We start from the raw sequence: 16,963 nt of genomic DNA, 5'->3' as shown, positions 1-16,963 counted from the left end.
AGGCTGTCTAGCTTCTCGCGCACGCGCGTGATGCTACAACCATCAGGCTGGCAGCTCAGCGGGATCCCCCGCCGCGCCGGGTGGTTAGAGCACGCGGCTTGAGAGTGCCAGCCGAGCGTAAAGGAAGCTTTCGCGTCCCGTTATCGCTCGTTGCAGTAGGAGTGCTGGCCTGGGGTCTGCGTGCTAACAAGAAAAAAAACAGTTTGCATTGTGTGCCGGACACCTTCTCACATAGAAACTCACTTGACAGAAGTCTCCTGGAAGGTACTACCATCAGCCCTATCTTACAGGCGAGGGGAACTGATACACTTTCAGTTTCCCAAGCAGATTTACTCAGGAAGCTTAGCTCCAGTCTGTGTTCCTGGCCACTGTTCTACCTTTAAGTTATGAAAGATGTAGTGTGCCGCTTGTTCTCTGGTTGCCTAGGTTTCCCTTTTAATGTGGACATTACACTGACAGCTTGCTTTCTCATGTATAAAATGGGTGTAATTCTCATAGGGCTATTTGTAGGTCAAGTACCTGTGACAGGTTGTTGTAGGTGCTTAATTTTAACTATTATTAGTCCTTGAGTCCAACAACACATTCTTGGCCTGTGTGTTAGAAGGAACTCAGGGCTGTCTAGAACAGGGCCTTAGTCCACTCTAGGACTTTCAGCCTCCTTTTTTCTTTGGCTGTGCCACGCAGTGTGCGGGCTCTTAGTCCTCCAACCAGGAATGGAACCTGCAGCCCCTGCAGTGGAAACATGGAGTGCTAACCCCTGGATCACCAGGGCATTCCCTCAGTCCCTGACCAGGGTCCCGAATCACAGTATCTTCTGGAGCAGATTCAAAAGTATCCCTCTGCATAGGAAAATTCTCAACCCAAGAAGGTATATCCAATGACCATTCTTCTACCCTGTTCCCTATATCCCACTTCATGGTCTTTCCTGGTGCCACCCTCATTTCCCAGTTTTGCAGGCCAAAGTAGAAACATCAGCCAGTACTGGCAGTGAATCTCAAACTCTGCTACAGACACACAGAAGAATCAGAAACATATTGAAAACTTTACTAGAAATATAGCGAAAAAATTATAACTGCCTCAGAGACTCCTCCCCCACCCCCCTAGGACGCATGGACAGACAAACAGATGGAGCTTCTAAGTCCGATAGGGCCGATCTTGATCCCCTTCCTCCTCCTCCTCCAGGAGTGAGGCATCCAGCTCCTGGAGTCGCTGTTGCAGCATGGGTTCTACATCTGGGCTGGGGGCCAGATTGGGAGGAAGGGTCCTGCCAGCTGCAGCCCGGGCCCCTCGAGATGGCCGCCGGGATCGAGGAAGACTGCTGTCCCGAAATTCTACAGTCCGCCGGAGCTTCCTTGAGCTGGTGAAAATCAGAGTCCCATTGCGCTCCCGAGGTTCCTCAAAGATGGTTTCAAAGGTCCTGGACCAGGCAGGGAGGAGTCCAGGTTACCAGCACGCCCCCTGATTCCAGTTTTCCCTCTGTCACCCCTAAGCCTTCAAAGTTTCTCACCTCCTGGTTGTGGGTGACTGGTAATTCTTGTTGGTGTAAATTTCTTCCAAGCTGAACTCCTTCTTGTTCAACCTATGAGCCAAGAGCAGAAGTCACTGAGAAACCTGGGGCCAGTGGGCCTGGAGAAGGGATAAGTAAGGCCTGGTCTATATTTCAGTTTCTAGGATCTGCCAGGAGCCAGGAGTGCTGCCTGAGGCAGACGGTTCTCCATGCAAACCACGTCCAGATCAAACGGACTTCTCCAAGCTGGACTTGAGAGGAAGCAGAGCCACACTCAGGACCTGAGCCTACACCTGCTTCAGATCCATGCACGACAAGCTTCTCACCTGACTGGCCGAGGCAGCCCCATTGGTGTGAGGTTTATTTGAGAACGGGCCGGTGTCCTGCGTATTCTGAATCGAGAAACCTTCCCAATGGTCTGCAGAGATGGGGCAGAGGGTAAAAAGTGCAGCGTGGACTTAGGCTCCCGCTTGTCTCCTCCCTGTTCACCTGCACCCCTACCTTGGTCTCGGGGTCTGAAAGCACCTGGTCTTCTGGGGCCCTTGGCTCCTTTCTCTTGGTTGAGCTCAACCTGTAGAGAAGGTCAAGGCTCAGAGCCAAACAGCATTCCCAGCTACCTCCCCTTCTCCTGCCCACTGGATACTAGGGTAGGAGGCTGGGCCCCCTACTGTGGCCAGAGCTTTAAGGAGGGTTTATCAAGAGCACTACCTGGGTTCTGCAGGTTCAGAGAAGGAAGAGGTGGATGCAGTAGACGAGCAAGATGTGACGAGGGGAGGAGAGCCTCCCACTCCTCCAAGAGGGAAGACCTCTTTCCGGAGACAGGGCCGAGGGGGTGGTGGGGCTTTGGCCATCTCTCCACCACCCACCGTGTGCCGCCGAGGCCGTGGCCAGCTTGGGGGGGTTGGAACAGGGGGCCAGCTGCAGGGATCTGGGCCAGGGGGCCCCAGGTCAGGGCAGGAGTGGCTTCGGCCCAGAGAGGGCTTAGTGAGAGGTGCTGGGGGGTTCTGGTCTTGGGTCCGCCATTGGCGGATAGGGGGCCGGGGACTGACTGCCACAGTGCCCTCAGCAGCCCCGGACTGCCCGGCCTCTGAGATGGCAATCTTCAACTCCAACTTCATGGGGGGTGATGGGGGCGGGGGCTGCGGGGCTTTGTTGGGTGTGAGGAAGATGTCAGCAAAGCTCTCCAGCTTGGAGCGGACGGAATGGAAGAGGGGGGCCAAGCCCCAGGGACTGAGGCGGGGGCGTAAAAGGCTGGACGGCGGTGGGATCGATGGGGGCTCCAGAACAGGATCTGGGGCTGAGGAAAGGAGAGGGTCAGGTGCGTATTCCTCAGCTGCAGGTGTCTAAGCCCCACTTCAGTAGCCTTAGTCCCTCCCCCAAACACTAACCTTTGCCCCCTGAGGAATAAGCCTAGCCCTAGAATACCCAGCCTTAAGTTCAGAAGTTAAGCTTTAGGTCTCTGAAGTCTAAACTCCATCTTCACACACCAAGCTCTGCCCTGAGAGGGGGGTTAAGCCCCATCCCAACCTCTACACCTAACACTTCTAAGCTCAGCTAGAATTTTCCAGAACCCTCCTCCTCATCCATCTGAGTCCTTACCTGGTGGTGGGCTCGCCAGAGGGTTTGCAGACAGGGCAGATGGATGGGATGGGGCTGGCAGGTCCTTGGACGGAGGCTTTGGCTGGTGAACCATCACCTTGGGCTCAGCTCTGGGGTGAAGGGGCAAGTTAAAGGCAGAGGAACCTTTCAGATTCAGATCCCGAGCCAGGACCTCCCCTGTCCCTTAATGCTTCTGAAGGTGCTACAAGGAAGCACTGGACATGTAAAGTCTGATGCCCCTAGCTTTGGCTGCCTGGATAAGAGCTGCCACCTACACATCTTCATAATCCCTTCCCAGCCCTCTCACCTTCTCGCTGGGACGATGAAGTTGGGAGCCTCATCAGCAAAGCCCTGGATGTAAACAGGGGGTGTTTATGGGGAGGCAGGGAAGCCCCCTGTGGCCTCCGTAGCTCCCCTATCCCGACTCTGTCAGTCTCCAGACGCCTGCCTGGGTTCACACTAAAGACTTTTTCATATAGGTCTTTGCTCAGATAGTGTCTTCCAATCTAAAATGCCATCCTCCTTGCTCTGAGCAAAATCCACCCCAGACAGTCCTCCCACAACTTTCTTCTATGCCCAGCGGCACGCCTGCCCCCAGCTGAACCCCTGACATCTTTCCCTGAAGTTCCCATACCTCAGCTCGGGGTCTGGAGCTGGCAATGTCCTGTAGCATCACCACCAGGGTGGGCTGGTGCACCTGGTCCACTTTTTGTGAAGGGCCCTCCTCTGGGCCAGGTGTTGTCCTTGATCGCCGCCTTGGGGTGGAAGGGGGCCGATGGACACGGCTCAAGGGCTCTCGACATAGGTGCAGTGGGTCGGGAGGCCTAGAGAGGGAAACAGGAAGATCAGTGGGACTCAGCTGTGTTCCCAGCTCCCCCCCCCCCCATTCTGCCATGCTCACCTGGCTTGTGGGGACCATGTGGCCTGCCGGGGTGGTGAGGCAGGTGGCTGGCTGTGAACAGAATCCCGACGGTTGCTGTGGTGCCATGGGGTGGAATTCTCTTCTTGGGACGCCAGGGGGACCTCAGAGAGGAGGAGGTGTCAAAAGGAAGGTGATGGAATGAGGCTGGACCGAACAGGGCCTCCCTATGCCTAACAGTGCCCTATGCCATCAAGATGACAGAAACAGTGGCTAGAATTCATTTGCAATCCCCAAAGAAGAGGTCAGTTATGGCCCGAGCTGTTTGGTATGGGGCCTGGGTAATGTCACCCAGGCTATTTGCGTAAATGAAAAGGAGAGAGTGACCTGGAGTGAGTCATTGCCCTAGTTGGGGCCTCAGTTTTTCTAATCTGTGCAGTGGAGCCAAAGACCTCAGCCTGCTTCCTAAGGACTGCCTAGGGGAGAAAGCAGGGGAGTTTCTCACACTTAAGAATTGTGGGGGAAAAAAGAATTGTGGGGATGTGGTTTTGGCACCAGACACCCTGCCCAATTCCAGGTTGGAGTAAGTGGAAGCCAAGCAAAAAAAAAAAAAAAAAAATATATATATATATATATATATATATATATAGCATAAGGGAGGCTGACTGATGGATGAGTGTGAGAATGAGGTGTTTGGACCTCAGTGATCTTCACTAGTGACCTAGTTTGACTTTACTACTGAGGGGACCTGATGAAGAAGGGGGCCTCTCAATTCAAGAGGCTCACCATGCGGGCAGCCATGACATCTTCCAGGACCACGGCCAGGACCCGCCGAGAGGCTTTTTCCAAGGGCGAAGGGGCCCCGAGAGGCTGCAGTTTCGGCCGTTTTGGGCTCTTGGCTCCCCATAATGCTCCAGCAAGGGGTTGGCGGCACAGACGCTGCCGGCCAGGAGTGCTGAAGGATGAGAGAAGCAGAGGACGGTCGCCTGAGCCTGTTGTTGGCCCTGTGGTTTCCCCGGTACGGCCACCAGGCTCCCCGTTTCCCGGGCTCAAGACAGGCGGGCGGGGCGCGCTCTCACCTGGAGTCCCCGGGCAAGTCCATGGGGGAAGCGGCGGCTCCGGGGAGTCCCTGGGGGATCCCAGGTTCCAGCCTGGGGTAGGGGGGGAGCGGGGGAGCGGGGAGTGAAGGCCAGCCCCTCCCGTGGGGCTCCACCCTTCATGGTCCGCCCGCGGCTCCCGGTAGCCCACGGTTCGGAGCCCTGGAGCGCATAAGGGCGCCCTCGCCTGGCTACCGGTAACGGGTGTCTCCCCTCTGCCGCCGCGGCGATCGGCGATCGCCCTGCCTGAGCCGCGAGAATCTGGGTTGCAGCGGTCCCAGTTCTCCCACGGCCCGAGCTTCCTGGGGCCTTTGTCCCTGCAGATTCCGCCCTGAGATCCCCAAGATTAGCTGGGATCCCAGTCCTCGGAGGCTCAGTTTCCGCCGGATCTCTCCACCGGGAGTGGCCGAGGACTCCGAAGCAATACTCGCACACGCCGGCGGCCCTCCCTCCCACCTGATCCCCTAGACTGGATCCCCGCGGACACAATGCTCCAGCGCGGTTCCTCCAAACAGACGCCGCGCGAGGATCCTCCTCTCCCTGTGAGCTTCGGCTCCGCAAAGCTACACTCAGACAGAGGCGGCCCGAGCTTGAGCATCACGAACTCAGTCCGGATCCCCGGGGATCCACTGTCAAGCAGATACCCCCTTCACTCCAATCCCGGGAGGTCCCGCCCACAGACCCCCTCCCTCTGCCCTCCCCTGATCCCCGCCCAGCGCTCTCCCCAGCCCGGGTCCAGATGGTTCAAAAGTTTCTTTCCCTCCCTCCTCCCGCCCTCTCTCCAGCCGCTCGGTGTCCTCCCCCGCGCGCCGCTCACCGCCGCCTCCCGCAGATCCCGGGTCTTCGACGGCTCCCACCTCCGGCTCCTTTAAAACTAGCCTTACCCAGCACTGCCCAACCGCCGAAGACCTTCTTCTCAGAGCCTCTGGGCACCGCCCAATCGCCGGTCCCGGTCTTCCGGGGTGGTGAGAAACTAAGTGAAGCCGCCTGGCGGCCATCATGCCTAGGGGTAAGAAGCCAATTGGGCACTGCCGCCATTATAGTTGAGGGCAGATTGTGCTGTCCTCGATGAACTTAAAGTGGACCGGACGGCGTCTTCTTTTCTGGCCGGTGGGTGGCCGAAGTCTAGGGCAAGTTTCATGAGCTACTGAGGCAACTCTGGTGAAGCTAGGCTACCGCCACGTTTTTTAAGGGCATCTTCCGGTTCTTTCGTTCTTAGACCAATAAACGTGAACTGAGTGCTAACGATATGTGAAATTCCCAGTTTCCTAGAGAGGCCCCATTGAGTCGGTTTCCAGTTCCATTCTAGGTTCCTGAGTCGCGTTACCAGGTTGCCAGGGAAAAGTTTGGCAGGGGGTGGTCGGGGCCAGAGATTAGCGCTGGTGCCGACTCAGGCTTCTTTGCTCGCACGATGTCCTGGAGAGACTGAGCTGAGTCAAAGTGAGGAGAAGGCTGGGGCGTTCACTTCACCCGACTGTTGTGTACCTCTTCCTGCAGGAGAGGTTTCTATAGAGGACGGGCTCCCACGAGCACTCTGAAGAGAAGCCTGGCTGATAGGGTGTGTAAATAATCCTTAGCAGTAAGGAATCAGGGATCCTGCTGCTTAGAGAGGCTGCTTCGTGAAACTTTTAAACCAGGAGCCTGTTGTTGGGGGTAGGTAATGGGCTTGTACTGGCTTCTGGTCTGTGAATGCGCCCTCACTGCTTTACTAAAGCCCATGCCTCCACTAGTTCTCTTTCCCCAGGATTCGCTGGTACAAACTAATACTTATTTTTCCTGATAGAACAAAAAAGACTAAAGCCTAAAATCGGGTCTGAATGAGGATGAAGAGTGACCTACTCGGCCCAACATAATTCTGTGGGATTGAGTGATAAGAGTAATGACCCAGAAAGGATGATATAAAAAGAGCAGCACTGGAAAGCGTTGGTGTGGAACGTGAAGACTCCCCAACTCTGTAACGAAAGACTCAACCAGATAGGTGTCATAGGACTACAGCAACTCTCTCTAGTACAAGGCCGGCTGGGTCCTCTGGAAATCCATCATGAGACTTCTGGTGAGAATAAGCAACAACTGGTTCAACTAGAAGTGTTCTCTCTTCCCCTGGAGCAGGGCTGGCTACACAGGTGCATGAGGAGGGTCCCTGCTGGTATGGCGATGCTTCCAGCTGTAAGTAGAGATCACGCTTCATCTTGGTAAATTGAGAGGCCCCCTGTAGGCTTTCACTTGCCTGCTTAAACACAGAGGTATTTCCCAGACTGAATGAAACGCTTTCAAGGGCAGAGCAAACCTGATCTGAGTTTTGATTCTCTAAAGTCTGCTGAAGAAGTCAATGCCAGGGGTAAAGGAAGTAGCCTAAAGAAAGGGCCTGGTTTCTGAGAATCTGGTTGGGGAGGGCTTGGCCCTCAACCCAGGCCAGCGGTGATGAGCCTTGGTACCCTCACAGTCCTGCCTCACCCCTCTTTGTGACTGCCGTTTCAACAGCTCTTACCTTATCCACTGCCTGTGTACATACCCCAGGCAAGGCCAGTGTCTGCTGATCAGTGATCAGAGGCCCCTCCCAGCTTTCAGTGGAGCAGGTGATGTGGCTGGAGATTGGCACATCCATGTATCTATTCTTCAGAATCCGTGGACCCCGTTAGTCTCTGGGTCTCACATCTGCTTAACTGGTCCGGGCCTTAGTGGTCTCAACTGTAAAATGGGAACAATAAACCCTGCCATACTTGTCTCAAAACAGAATGAGAAGATCAAGTGAGAAGGCACATCTGAATGTGCTTGATAAATAAGTCTCAGGCTGCAGGTAAAAAGATGATTAAAAAACCTGCCTCTTCCTTCTCACGGAGTACCCTATCCCTACTGGTCCTCAAGCCAGCTGCTCTCCTCAGTATCTTTGTTTGCAGAAGCGTCTAGCCTGAGCTCTAGATCACCCAGGGTGGATTAGGTTGGGTTGTGGCCACAGGGTGTTGAGATGAGAGGAATGCACTTACAACCCTTTGCCAAGCACCACCCCTGCGGACTTCCCCCGTGGTCCAGTGGTTAAGAATTCGCCTGCCAATGCAGGGGACACGAGTTTGATCGCTGCTCTGCGAAGATTCCAAATACTGTGGGACAGCTAAACTCATGTGCCGCAACTACTGAGCCCACTCTCTAGAGCCTGTGCTCTGCAACAAGAGAAGCCACTGCAATGAGGAGCCCGTGCACTGCAACTAGAGAGAGATTGCGTGCAGCAGTGAAGACCCAGCACAGCCAAAAATAAGATTTAATTCAGAAGCAAAAAGAACCACCTGTGAGAAATGGTAGGCAGCTTTGAGTTTGGATTGTTACTCTGGTTCGCATCAACCATTCAGCAAAATTGCAATATCTATGTGCCGTGCTGTGGCAACAGACAAGTGCCTGTCCCGAGGAGTTTGCAGTTTATATGCCTGTATACAAGATGGCCAAAAAAAAACAACAAGATGGCCATTGGCTCCATTGCTTCCATCAGCCTCAGTCCCTTGCATCGGGAAGTACTTAGTCCAACCAGGTACCAGCACCAATTTAATTCCCCTAATGAGCTTTTTAGACCACCTCTGGGGGCTCTTTCACTCTGGTCAGCTACTTCCTAGAATTTTTATTTACCTGGGAAAGTTGGTCCTGCCTATGGTCTAACTCCTTTTCTTCCCCAGTTTAGAGAACCACCTGCCACCACTTCTAACCTTGCCTCCTTTTGTGTGGGGGGAGGGTATGATAGACAGGTGTCAAGTTTGGAGGAACTGAATGGTACAGTGAGGGGGCTTATGAGGAAGATGTCAGGGGAGGGGAGATGGTTGGGAGGATTGGAGAGAGGAAGGGGGAAGGGAAAGAAGATGTGGTACGTATTTACAGTGAAATATTACTCAGCCATAAAAAGGAACAAAATTGAGTTAATTGTAGAGATGGGATGGATCTAGAGTCTGCAATACAGAGTGAAGTAAGTCAGAAAGAGAAAACAAATATCATACATTAATGCATATAAAGGGAATCTAGAAAAATGGTACAGATGAACCTATTTGCAGGGCAGGAATAGAGACGCAGACATAGAGAACAGACATTTGAACACAGAGGGAAGGGGAGGGTGGGATGGATTGGGGGGTTAGGTCTGGCATACACACTACCATGTGTAAAACAGACAGCTGGTGGGACACTGCTGTCCCACCAGGGAGCTCAGCTTGATGCTCTGGGATGACCGAGAGGAGTGAAATGGGGGCTGGGTGGGAAGGAGGTCCAAGACAGAGGGGATATATGTATACATACAGCTGATTCACTTCGTTGTACAGCAGAAATTAACACAACATTGTAAAGCAGTTATACCCCAATTTAAAAAAAAGGAAGGGTGAAGGAAGCTGTCTATTAGTATCTGAAACCGACATATAACGCTGTGACAGTTATTCATTTATTACTTCTCAGAAAAAAAAAAACAAATGTCACTCTTTTGGCCTGCTCTATGAAAATGGAGCTGGACCCTAGAACTACTTTTTCTTGGCCAGCTGGCATCTTACTAAGTTTTATTAGTAGAGAGCTGGGGAAACATTGCAGGAAGAAAGGGCTTTGCTTCTGGGTTCCCGCTGTGCACCCAGTGACCAGAAACTTCCCCTGGTACACCCCTGGGGTAGTTTGTAGTGGAGTGCCTCTGTGAGACACTTTCCCATAAACAGTTTTCCCTGGTACCCTAGAGGGAAGATTTCCAGTAAGTTCCACCAGAGTGGCACTCCAGTGACTTCTATGTTCTCTCTAAAAAATTCTGGATCTCCAGGCTTCCCTGGTGGCACATCCCCAATGCAGGGGATGTGGGTTTGATCCCTGATCAGGGAAGATCCCACATGCCGAGGGACAACAAAGCCCATCCGCCACAATTATTGAGGCTGCACACCCTACAGCCCAGGCTCTGCAACAAGAGAAGCCACCACGATAAGAAACCGGAACACTACAACAAGAGAGCGGTCCCCACTGCAACTAGAGAAAGCTGGCATGCAGCAGTGAAGACCCAGTGCAGCCATAGGTAGATAAATATTTTTCAAAATCCTGGATCTCAGCCCCTGGGAGGCCCAGATAGAGGCTCTTTCTTGGGTGTAATATCTCCAGCTGAGGGACAATGGCTGCTCTTAAAAAAATTATTTATGTATTTACTTGGCTGTGTCAGGTCTTAGTTGCCATGCTTGGCTTCTCTTTAGTTGTGGTATGCCAGCTCTAAGGTGCTTGGGCTCAGTAGTTGTGCATGAGCTTAGTTGTTCGGCAGCATGTGGGATCTTGGTTCCATGACCAGGATCAAACCCAAGTCCACTGCCTTGGAGGGCAGACTCTTAATCACTGAATCACCAGGGAAGCCCTAGTGGCTGCTCTCAGATCCACTCTTCCTGTATTCTTTAGAATTCTCTTTACATCTTACTATCTCTAGTGGGCAGAATTGTGTCCTTCAAAAAGATATGTTCAAGAGACTTCCCTGGTGGTCCAGTGGCTAAGACTCTGAACTCTCAATGCAAGGACTGTGGCTTCAGTCCCTGGTCAGGAAACTAGATCCCACATGCCCTAACTAAAGATCCTGTGTGCTGCAACTAGAAGATCCCACGAGCTGAGATTAAGATCTAGTGCTGCCAAATGACCCCTAGTTCCTTTGACTGTGACCTTGTTTGGAAATAGACTCTTCGAAGATATAATCAATGAGGTCATACTGGATTTGGGGCAGGGGGAGGGGCTCACTCCAATGACTGGTGTCCTTGTAAGAAGAAGGAAATTTGAACAGAGATACACAGAAAGGAGAAGGTCATGTAAAGATACACAGAGAGACATGTAGGAAGAATGCCATGCGGTAACAGAGACAGAGACTGGAGTGATGCATCTACAAATCCAAGAAAGGCCAGATATTGCCAGCAAACACTGAAGCTAGGAAGAGGCAAGGAAAGAGTCTACTTAGGATCTCAAAGGGGTATGGCCCTGCTGATGCCTTGATTTCAGAATTCTAGTCTCCAGAACTAGAAGAGAATAGATTTGTGTTGTCTTTTTAAATTTTTATTTATTTATTTTTAGTTTTGGCTGCACTGGGTCTTTATTGCTGCCCACAGGCTTTCTCTAGTTGTGGAGAGCGGGGGCTAGTCTTTAGTTGTGATGCGAGAGCTTCTCATTGCAGTGACTTTTCTTCTTGGGGAGCACGGGCTGTAGAACACACAGGCTTCAGTAGTTAGTTATGGCACACAGGCTTAGTTGCCCCATAGCATGTGGAGTATTTCTGGACCAGGGATCAAACTCATGTCCCCTGCATTGGCAGGCGGATTCTTAACCACTGGACCACCAGGAAAGTCCTTGTGTTGTCTTAAGGCACAAAGTTTGTGGTAATTTGTCATGGCAGCCCTAGGAAACTAACATGTAATCCAATCCCTCATTTCTCTAACTCCCTTTTATAGTTGGGGCTTCCCTTGTGGCTCAGCTGGTAAAGAATCCATCTGCAATGCAGGAGACCTGGGTTCACTCCATCTGTGGACTGGGATGATCCCTGGAGAAGGGAAAGACTACCCACTTCAGTTTTCTGGCCTAGAGAATTCCTTGGTGTTGTGAAGAGTTGGACATGACTGAGTGACTTTCACTTCACTTTTTTTTTTTTTTTCATTAACACTAAATTTTAATTAAAATCGATAGTTTAGATGAAGAACAGGACTAGAATAGTGTTTACAATCAACTTCTGAAAAATCACATTTACATAAGGAAGTAAAAGAGGTCAGCAGAGGTCCCAAAAAAAAGGTGCAGCTTGTATTATTGCACTTGGATGAAACATGCTGTTCAAGGTCACATAATACTTAGGCCACACAAGGCCAGGAGGAGGAGACAAACACCGAGGACAAACCCCCCAGGTAGTATTTCTTCTGGATTCTCCAGGGAGCTCAAAAATATTTAGTATTTTTAAAAGATTCAACTAGAGCTCTTTACAAAGATGAGTCTTTAACATGTTTTAGTTACGGTCATGCTCTTCATTCCAAATCATGTGCAAATCTAACATACAACTTCTACTGCAAATAATGAGATATCTGTTACATTAGAATGACCCAGGGCCCCAGGCCATGGAAAGTGAGAAAGGAAATGAATCTCTACTGTATACAATATCAGGGAATAATACCGTGGCTATAGTTTATCCTTTTTTTTTCTTTTCTCTTTTCCACTGTGCAACCCACTTCAGTGCCTGCAGCCTACTGGCAGAGGCCAGGCAATGGTTTGGGGCCGCGTTTGCTCTGGCATGGGACACTATGAGAGGCCCAGGGGGACAAGCCTGCCATAAATCCAAACCCATGCATTATAGTTTATCCTTTTGAGCACTGTTCATTTTGGTCATTGATCTCAGCACATGAGAAAAAGTGACAGTGAGTACAAGTGGACATTAAAAATAATTCCTAGGCTATTAGTAGAAAATAAAACTTAAAAAAAAGTCCCCGGCCACATTCACAAAGGTGGCATAACTGTATGGATAAGAAAAAGGCTGTAAACTTATAGAAAAGATAAACTCTGGCTTCTAAACAAATTACAAAATTGATTTTGCCTTTACCCTTGAGTGTTATAGAGAAAAATGTAAACCAGTATACCCTAGTTACCAGAAAAAAAAACATCCTCCGAAGACAAGAAATGACCTTAAAGTTTGGCCTGGGCTAGTTTTAACTGCAGGTTCTCTCCAAGTTTATCCATGAACTCGAATGTATTCAAGTAGTCAGAACGTTGCACGTTGGGTAAACCTTTAATACATGCAGCTAAGTCCTTGGTCATGAAGCCAGCCTCAATGGTCTCAATACAGACTTCTTCCAAAGCCTTTGCAAAAAAGCCGAGCTCTTTATTGTTATCAAGCTTAGCTCTGTGGGCTAAGCCTCTGGTCCAGGCAAAAATGGAAGCAATGGGATTGGTGGATGTCTCCTGTCCTTTCTGGTACATTCGGTAGTGACGGTTACGGTCCCGTGGGCAGCCTCTGCTTCTACTGTCTTGCCATCTGGACAAACCAGCACACTGGTCATCATGCCGAGAGAGCCGTAACCTTGGGCCACGGAGTCCGACTGCACGTCCCCATCATAGTTCTTACAGGCCCAAATGAAGCCCCCCTCTGATTTCATAGCTTGGGCCACCATGTCATCAATGAGCCTGTGCTCATACCAGATATTCTGAGCTTCAAACTGAGATCTGTACTGCTTGTCATATATCTCCTGAAAGATGTCTTTAAAACGCCCATCGTACTTCTTCAGAATAGTGTTTTTGGTGCTCAGATACAAAGGCCAAATCTTAGACAAAGCCATCTGGAAAGAACTGTGTGCAAAATCTTCGATCGACTTATCTTGATTGTACATCCCCATGGCAACACCACCACTCTCTGTGAAGTTATGTACTAGGTATACTGTTTTGGGGGATCCATCGCTTGGTGTGTAGGATATCTCTACTTTTCCGGGCCCCGGCACAACAAAATCAGTTGCTCTATATTGATCCCCATAAGCATGGCGACCTATGATAATGGGTTTTACCCATCCGCTCACAAGCTGGGGTATATTTTTGCAGATGATAGCTTCCCTGAAGACAGTGCCACCCAGGATATTTCGGATGGTGCCATTTGGAGATTTCCACATTTGTTTCAACTTGAACTCCTCCACTCTCTTCTCATCGGGGGTGACGGTAGCACACTTGACACCAACATTGTACTTCTTTATAGCTTCTGCAGCGTCCTTGGTGACCTGGTCATTGGTGGCATAGCGGTTCTCTATGCCTAAATCGTAGCTGTGCAGGTCCAGTTCCACGTAGGGAAAAATGAGTTTCTCTTTAATCAACTCCCAAATGATTCGTGTCATTTCATCTCCTTGCATCTCTACCACAGACCCGCCTTGGATTTTTTGAGACATTTTGACTTCAATAAACCTCTTAACAATTTCTAATCACCCCCAACTCCTCTCAATCTTGCAGACTCAGCTTATCTCCTGCGGGGAAGGTACGTTGGCGATGACCCGGGAGCACACAGTCACTCAGTGTCCACTTTGGCAATCCCGGCTGGAGCCCAACTGTTCCGGCTTCTCAAGGGGCCTCGGCAGAAACCCAGAATCTGGCCAGCCAGGCAGGGCTTTTCCTCTTCCCGGCTTTTGTCCAGACCCGAGCCCGGCCCCCTCAGCCCACCTCCTGGAGCTCCGCCCCCGAGCCCTCGCCAATCGCCGCGGGCGACCACCCGAGATGGGCGGGGCCATGGGTCAGAGGCGGGTCCTTCTATTTGGGGCGAATCCGCGGCCCCGCCTCTCACTTCACTTTTATAGTTGATTTTCTTTTTTTTTTTGCTCCTTTGGCTGTGTAGAATCTCAGTTCCCTGACCAGGGATTGAACCTGGGCCACAGCAGTGAAAGCCCAGAATCCTAACCACTAGGCAACCAAGGAATTCCTGTAATTAATTCATCCTTGTTGAAATTGCTGTGTGGATTCTCTCTCCCAATTGCACCCAGACGTGCACCATCACCAACAAAAATACCAGTGTTTTAGTACTAAAGAAAGTGGAATATCCGAATCTTGAAAGTTCCTACTGCAATTAATATGAAAATATTTCAGAGAGTAGGCCATTTTTGAGAGAGGTTTAAAATCTTCCTTGCAGACATATTCCTTAAAGGCATTTTAAATACTCCTATCACACCTGAAAAAGAATAAAAAATGAGAACGGATGGTGCCTGTGAGGAAGCTGACTCAACCAAAGTGGAGGATGTTGGGCTGGACAGCTGCCTGTTATCTCAAGGGCATTCCTGGCATCCTGTGGTTTTAGGTGACAGCCAGCTCTAGACAACACTCAGAGTACAAGTCTAGAAATGCGTGCACCTGATATAGATGGGAAGGCAGAGAGATAGTGGTATCAGTGGCAGTGCTGGGGCAGGGAGGTCCGTGACGCAGAAAACTCATTCACAGGGACTTCCCTGGCGGTCCAGTGGCTAAGACTCCATGCTTCCGATGTAGGGGGCTTGGGTTCATTCCCTGGTCAGGGAACTAGATCCCATATGGTGCAACTAAGAGTTTGCATGCCAAAATGAAGATCAAAGCCCACAACTAAGACCCAGTGCAGCCAAATAAATAAGTAAATATTGGGAAAAAAAAACACAAAACCACACTCATATGCCAAGACCTTTGCCCTCGAGAAAGAGGCCTAGGTGAAGAAGGCAAGGGCCCAGGATGGTCAAGAAGGCTCTAAATATGGGATGACGTGTCCATCTATTTGTTCAACACATTTTTAAAACTCAAACCACATGCCAGACACACACAAAAATACTATGGCAAGCAAGACAATGAGAGTCCTTGTCCAGAGAGAGACAAGCAAATAGAATGATGCAGTGACATAAATGCTAAACTCAGCTTATATACAGATTCCCAAAAAGGACATAAGCAGAGCTAGAAAAATTCTCAGAAAAAGTGATGAATCATCTAAGAACTGAGGGAAAAGTGTTTGGGGGAGGAGAAGATTGTGCGTGGGTCACAACCATGCAGAGGAGCAGAGGGTAAAACTCAGGGTGTCAGCCTTCCAGAACTAAAGCACATGGGCTTCCCTGGCAGTCCAGTGGTTAAGAATCTGCCTGCCAGTGCCGGGGACACAGGTTTGATCCCTGGTCCAGGAAGGTCCCACATGCTGAGGACTCACTAAGCCCATGTGTCACAACTACTGAACCTGAGTTCTAAAGCCCGAGCTCTGCAACAAGAGAAGCCACTGCAATGAGAAGCCTGTGCACCACAATAAACCTCATAACCCTCGTTCATGGCAACTGGAGAAAGTCTGCATAGGGCAATGAAGAAGCAACAGAGCCAAAAATAGCATAAATAAATCTTTTGAAAATATAAATGTATAAAAAAGTGTCTTAAGAACGAATGCACACCTTTTAGAATAAATGTGTTGAATACATGCTCCTTTTACTATGATGAAATAAATGAGTAGAGAAATAACCCATCTACAATCCTATTTTCTGAAAATCACTGTAACCCTTAATACAATTTAAAGGACAAAGTCATTAACTTAAAAATACGTATCCAGTGGTAACATATACGTAACTTAGAATAAAAATTACAGCTATAGTCAACAATGAGTGAATTTTGAAGCAAAAGAAGGCAGATGTTAAAGTGTGTGTGTGTGTGTACAAAATGATTCCATTTGTATTATGTTCGAAAAGAGGCAAAACTAATCTGTAATGTTAGAAACTGGACTCGTGGTTATTTCTGGGAAGAGTGGTGACTAGAAGGTGCATAAGAGGTTTCTAGGCAATGCTTTGGTTTCTTGATCTGGATACTGGTTGTGTGGGTGTGTTCATTTTATGAAAATTCATTGAGCTTACACTTAAGATTTGTGCACCTTTGTGTATATTATGCTTTAAAATTTTTTAATGTATATCTCAATATGTAAATGCTTGGGGTAAGGCTTTGCCAAAGGGTTTAGTGAAGTGTTCATATAGAAATATGCTTGCACCTACACATAAGGCTTTCCTGCTGGCTCAGATGGTGAAGAATCTGCCTGCAATGTGGGAAAACCTGGGTTCAATCCCTGGGTCAGGAAGATCCCCTGGAGAAAGTAATGGAGACCCACTCCAGTATTCTTGCCTGGAGAATTCCACAGACAGAGGAGCCTGGTGGGCTATAGTCCACGGGATTATAAAGGGTCAGATATGACTGGGTGACTAACACTTCAAATACAGGATTTTTTGTTTAACTTTTTTAATTAAAAAAAATTTTTTTAAATGTTATTTATTTAAACTGTGCTGAGTGGCTTACAAGATCTTAGCTCCCCAACCGGGGATTGAACCAGCACCCTCGGCAGTGAAAGTCCTAACCACTGGACTGCCAAGGAATTCCCTAGAATTTCTATGAACATAGAGGCTACAAAGCCTTTGACTGGGTAGATCACAATAAACTATGGAAAATTCT

The 16,963-nt window shown here is 49.6% G+C and overlaps 1 protein-coding gene, 1 long non-coding RNA gene, 1 other non-coding gene and 1 pseudogene across 6 annotated transcripts; 1 reads left to right on the top strand and 3 right to left on the bottom strand.

Annotated features, from left to right (window-relative positions):
- Positions 1-1,023: 1,023 nt before the first annotated feature.
- On the bottom strand, positions 1,024-6,100 carry PRR14 (proline rich 14). Of its 3 annotated transcripts, none has more exons than XM_043455268.1 (12): positions 5,880-6,100; positions 5,045-5,116; positions 4,752-4,920; positions 4,008-4,129; positions 3,741-3,930; positions 3,414-3,457; positions 3,107-3,216; positions 2,216-2,804; positions 2,009-2,078; positions 1,834-1,925; positions 1,508-1,579; positions 1,024-1,417 (listed from the first exon to the last, which is right to left on the bottom strand). In XM_043455268.1, the coding sequence occupies exons 1-12, from the start codon at positions 6,098-6,100 to the stop codon at positions 1,135-1,137; spliced, it is 2,034 nt and encodes a 677-aa protein (XP_043311203.1). In that variant the 3' UTR covers positions 1,024-1,134. The 3 variants fall into 3 exon arrangements, with proteins under 3 accessions (XP_043311203.1, XP_043311205.1, XP_043311204.1); XM_043455270.1 differs by lacking the exon at positions 5,880-6,100 and adding an exon at positions 5,519-5,696; XM_043455269.1 differs by lacking the exon at positions 5,045-5,116.
- LOC122432945 lies at positions 4,897-15,996 on the top strand. The gene is made up of 3 exons (XR_006266983.1): positions 4,897-4,983; positions 5,848-8,582; positions 13,994-15,996. It is a non-coding gene; the product is annotated as an uncharacterized LOC122432945 (long non-coding RNA).
- LOC122432944 lies at positions 11,661-14,004 on the bottom strand (annotated as a pseudogene). The gene has a single exon (XR_006266982.1). The product of XR_006266982.1 is annotated as an isocitrate dehydrogenase [NADP] cytoplasmic-like (transcript).
- LOC122433655 lies at positions 12,223-12,355 on the bottom strand. The gene has a single exon (XR_006267145.1). It is a non-coding gene; the product is annotated as a small nucleolar RNA SNORA42/SNORA80 family (small nucleolar RNA).
- Positions 15,997-16,963: the final 967 nt, after the last annotated feature.

This window comes from Cervus canadensis, chromosome 32 (genome assembly GCF_019320065.1).
Source record: "Cervus canadensis isolate Bull #8, Minnesota chromosome 32, ASM1932006v1, whole genome shotgun sequence".
NCBI classification, from domain to species: Eukaryota; Metazoa; Chordata; class Mammalia; order Artiodactyla; family Cervidae; genus Cervus; species Cervus canadensis.
The sequence above is the reverse complement of the archived record's forward strand: the minus strand, read 5'-3'. Positions and strand labels throughout refer to the sequence as shown.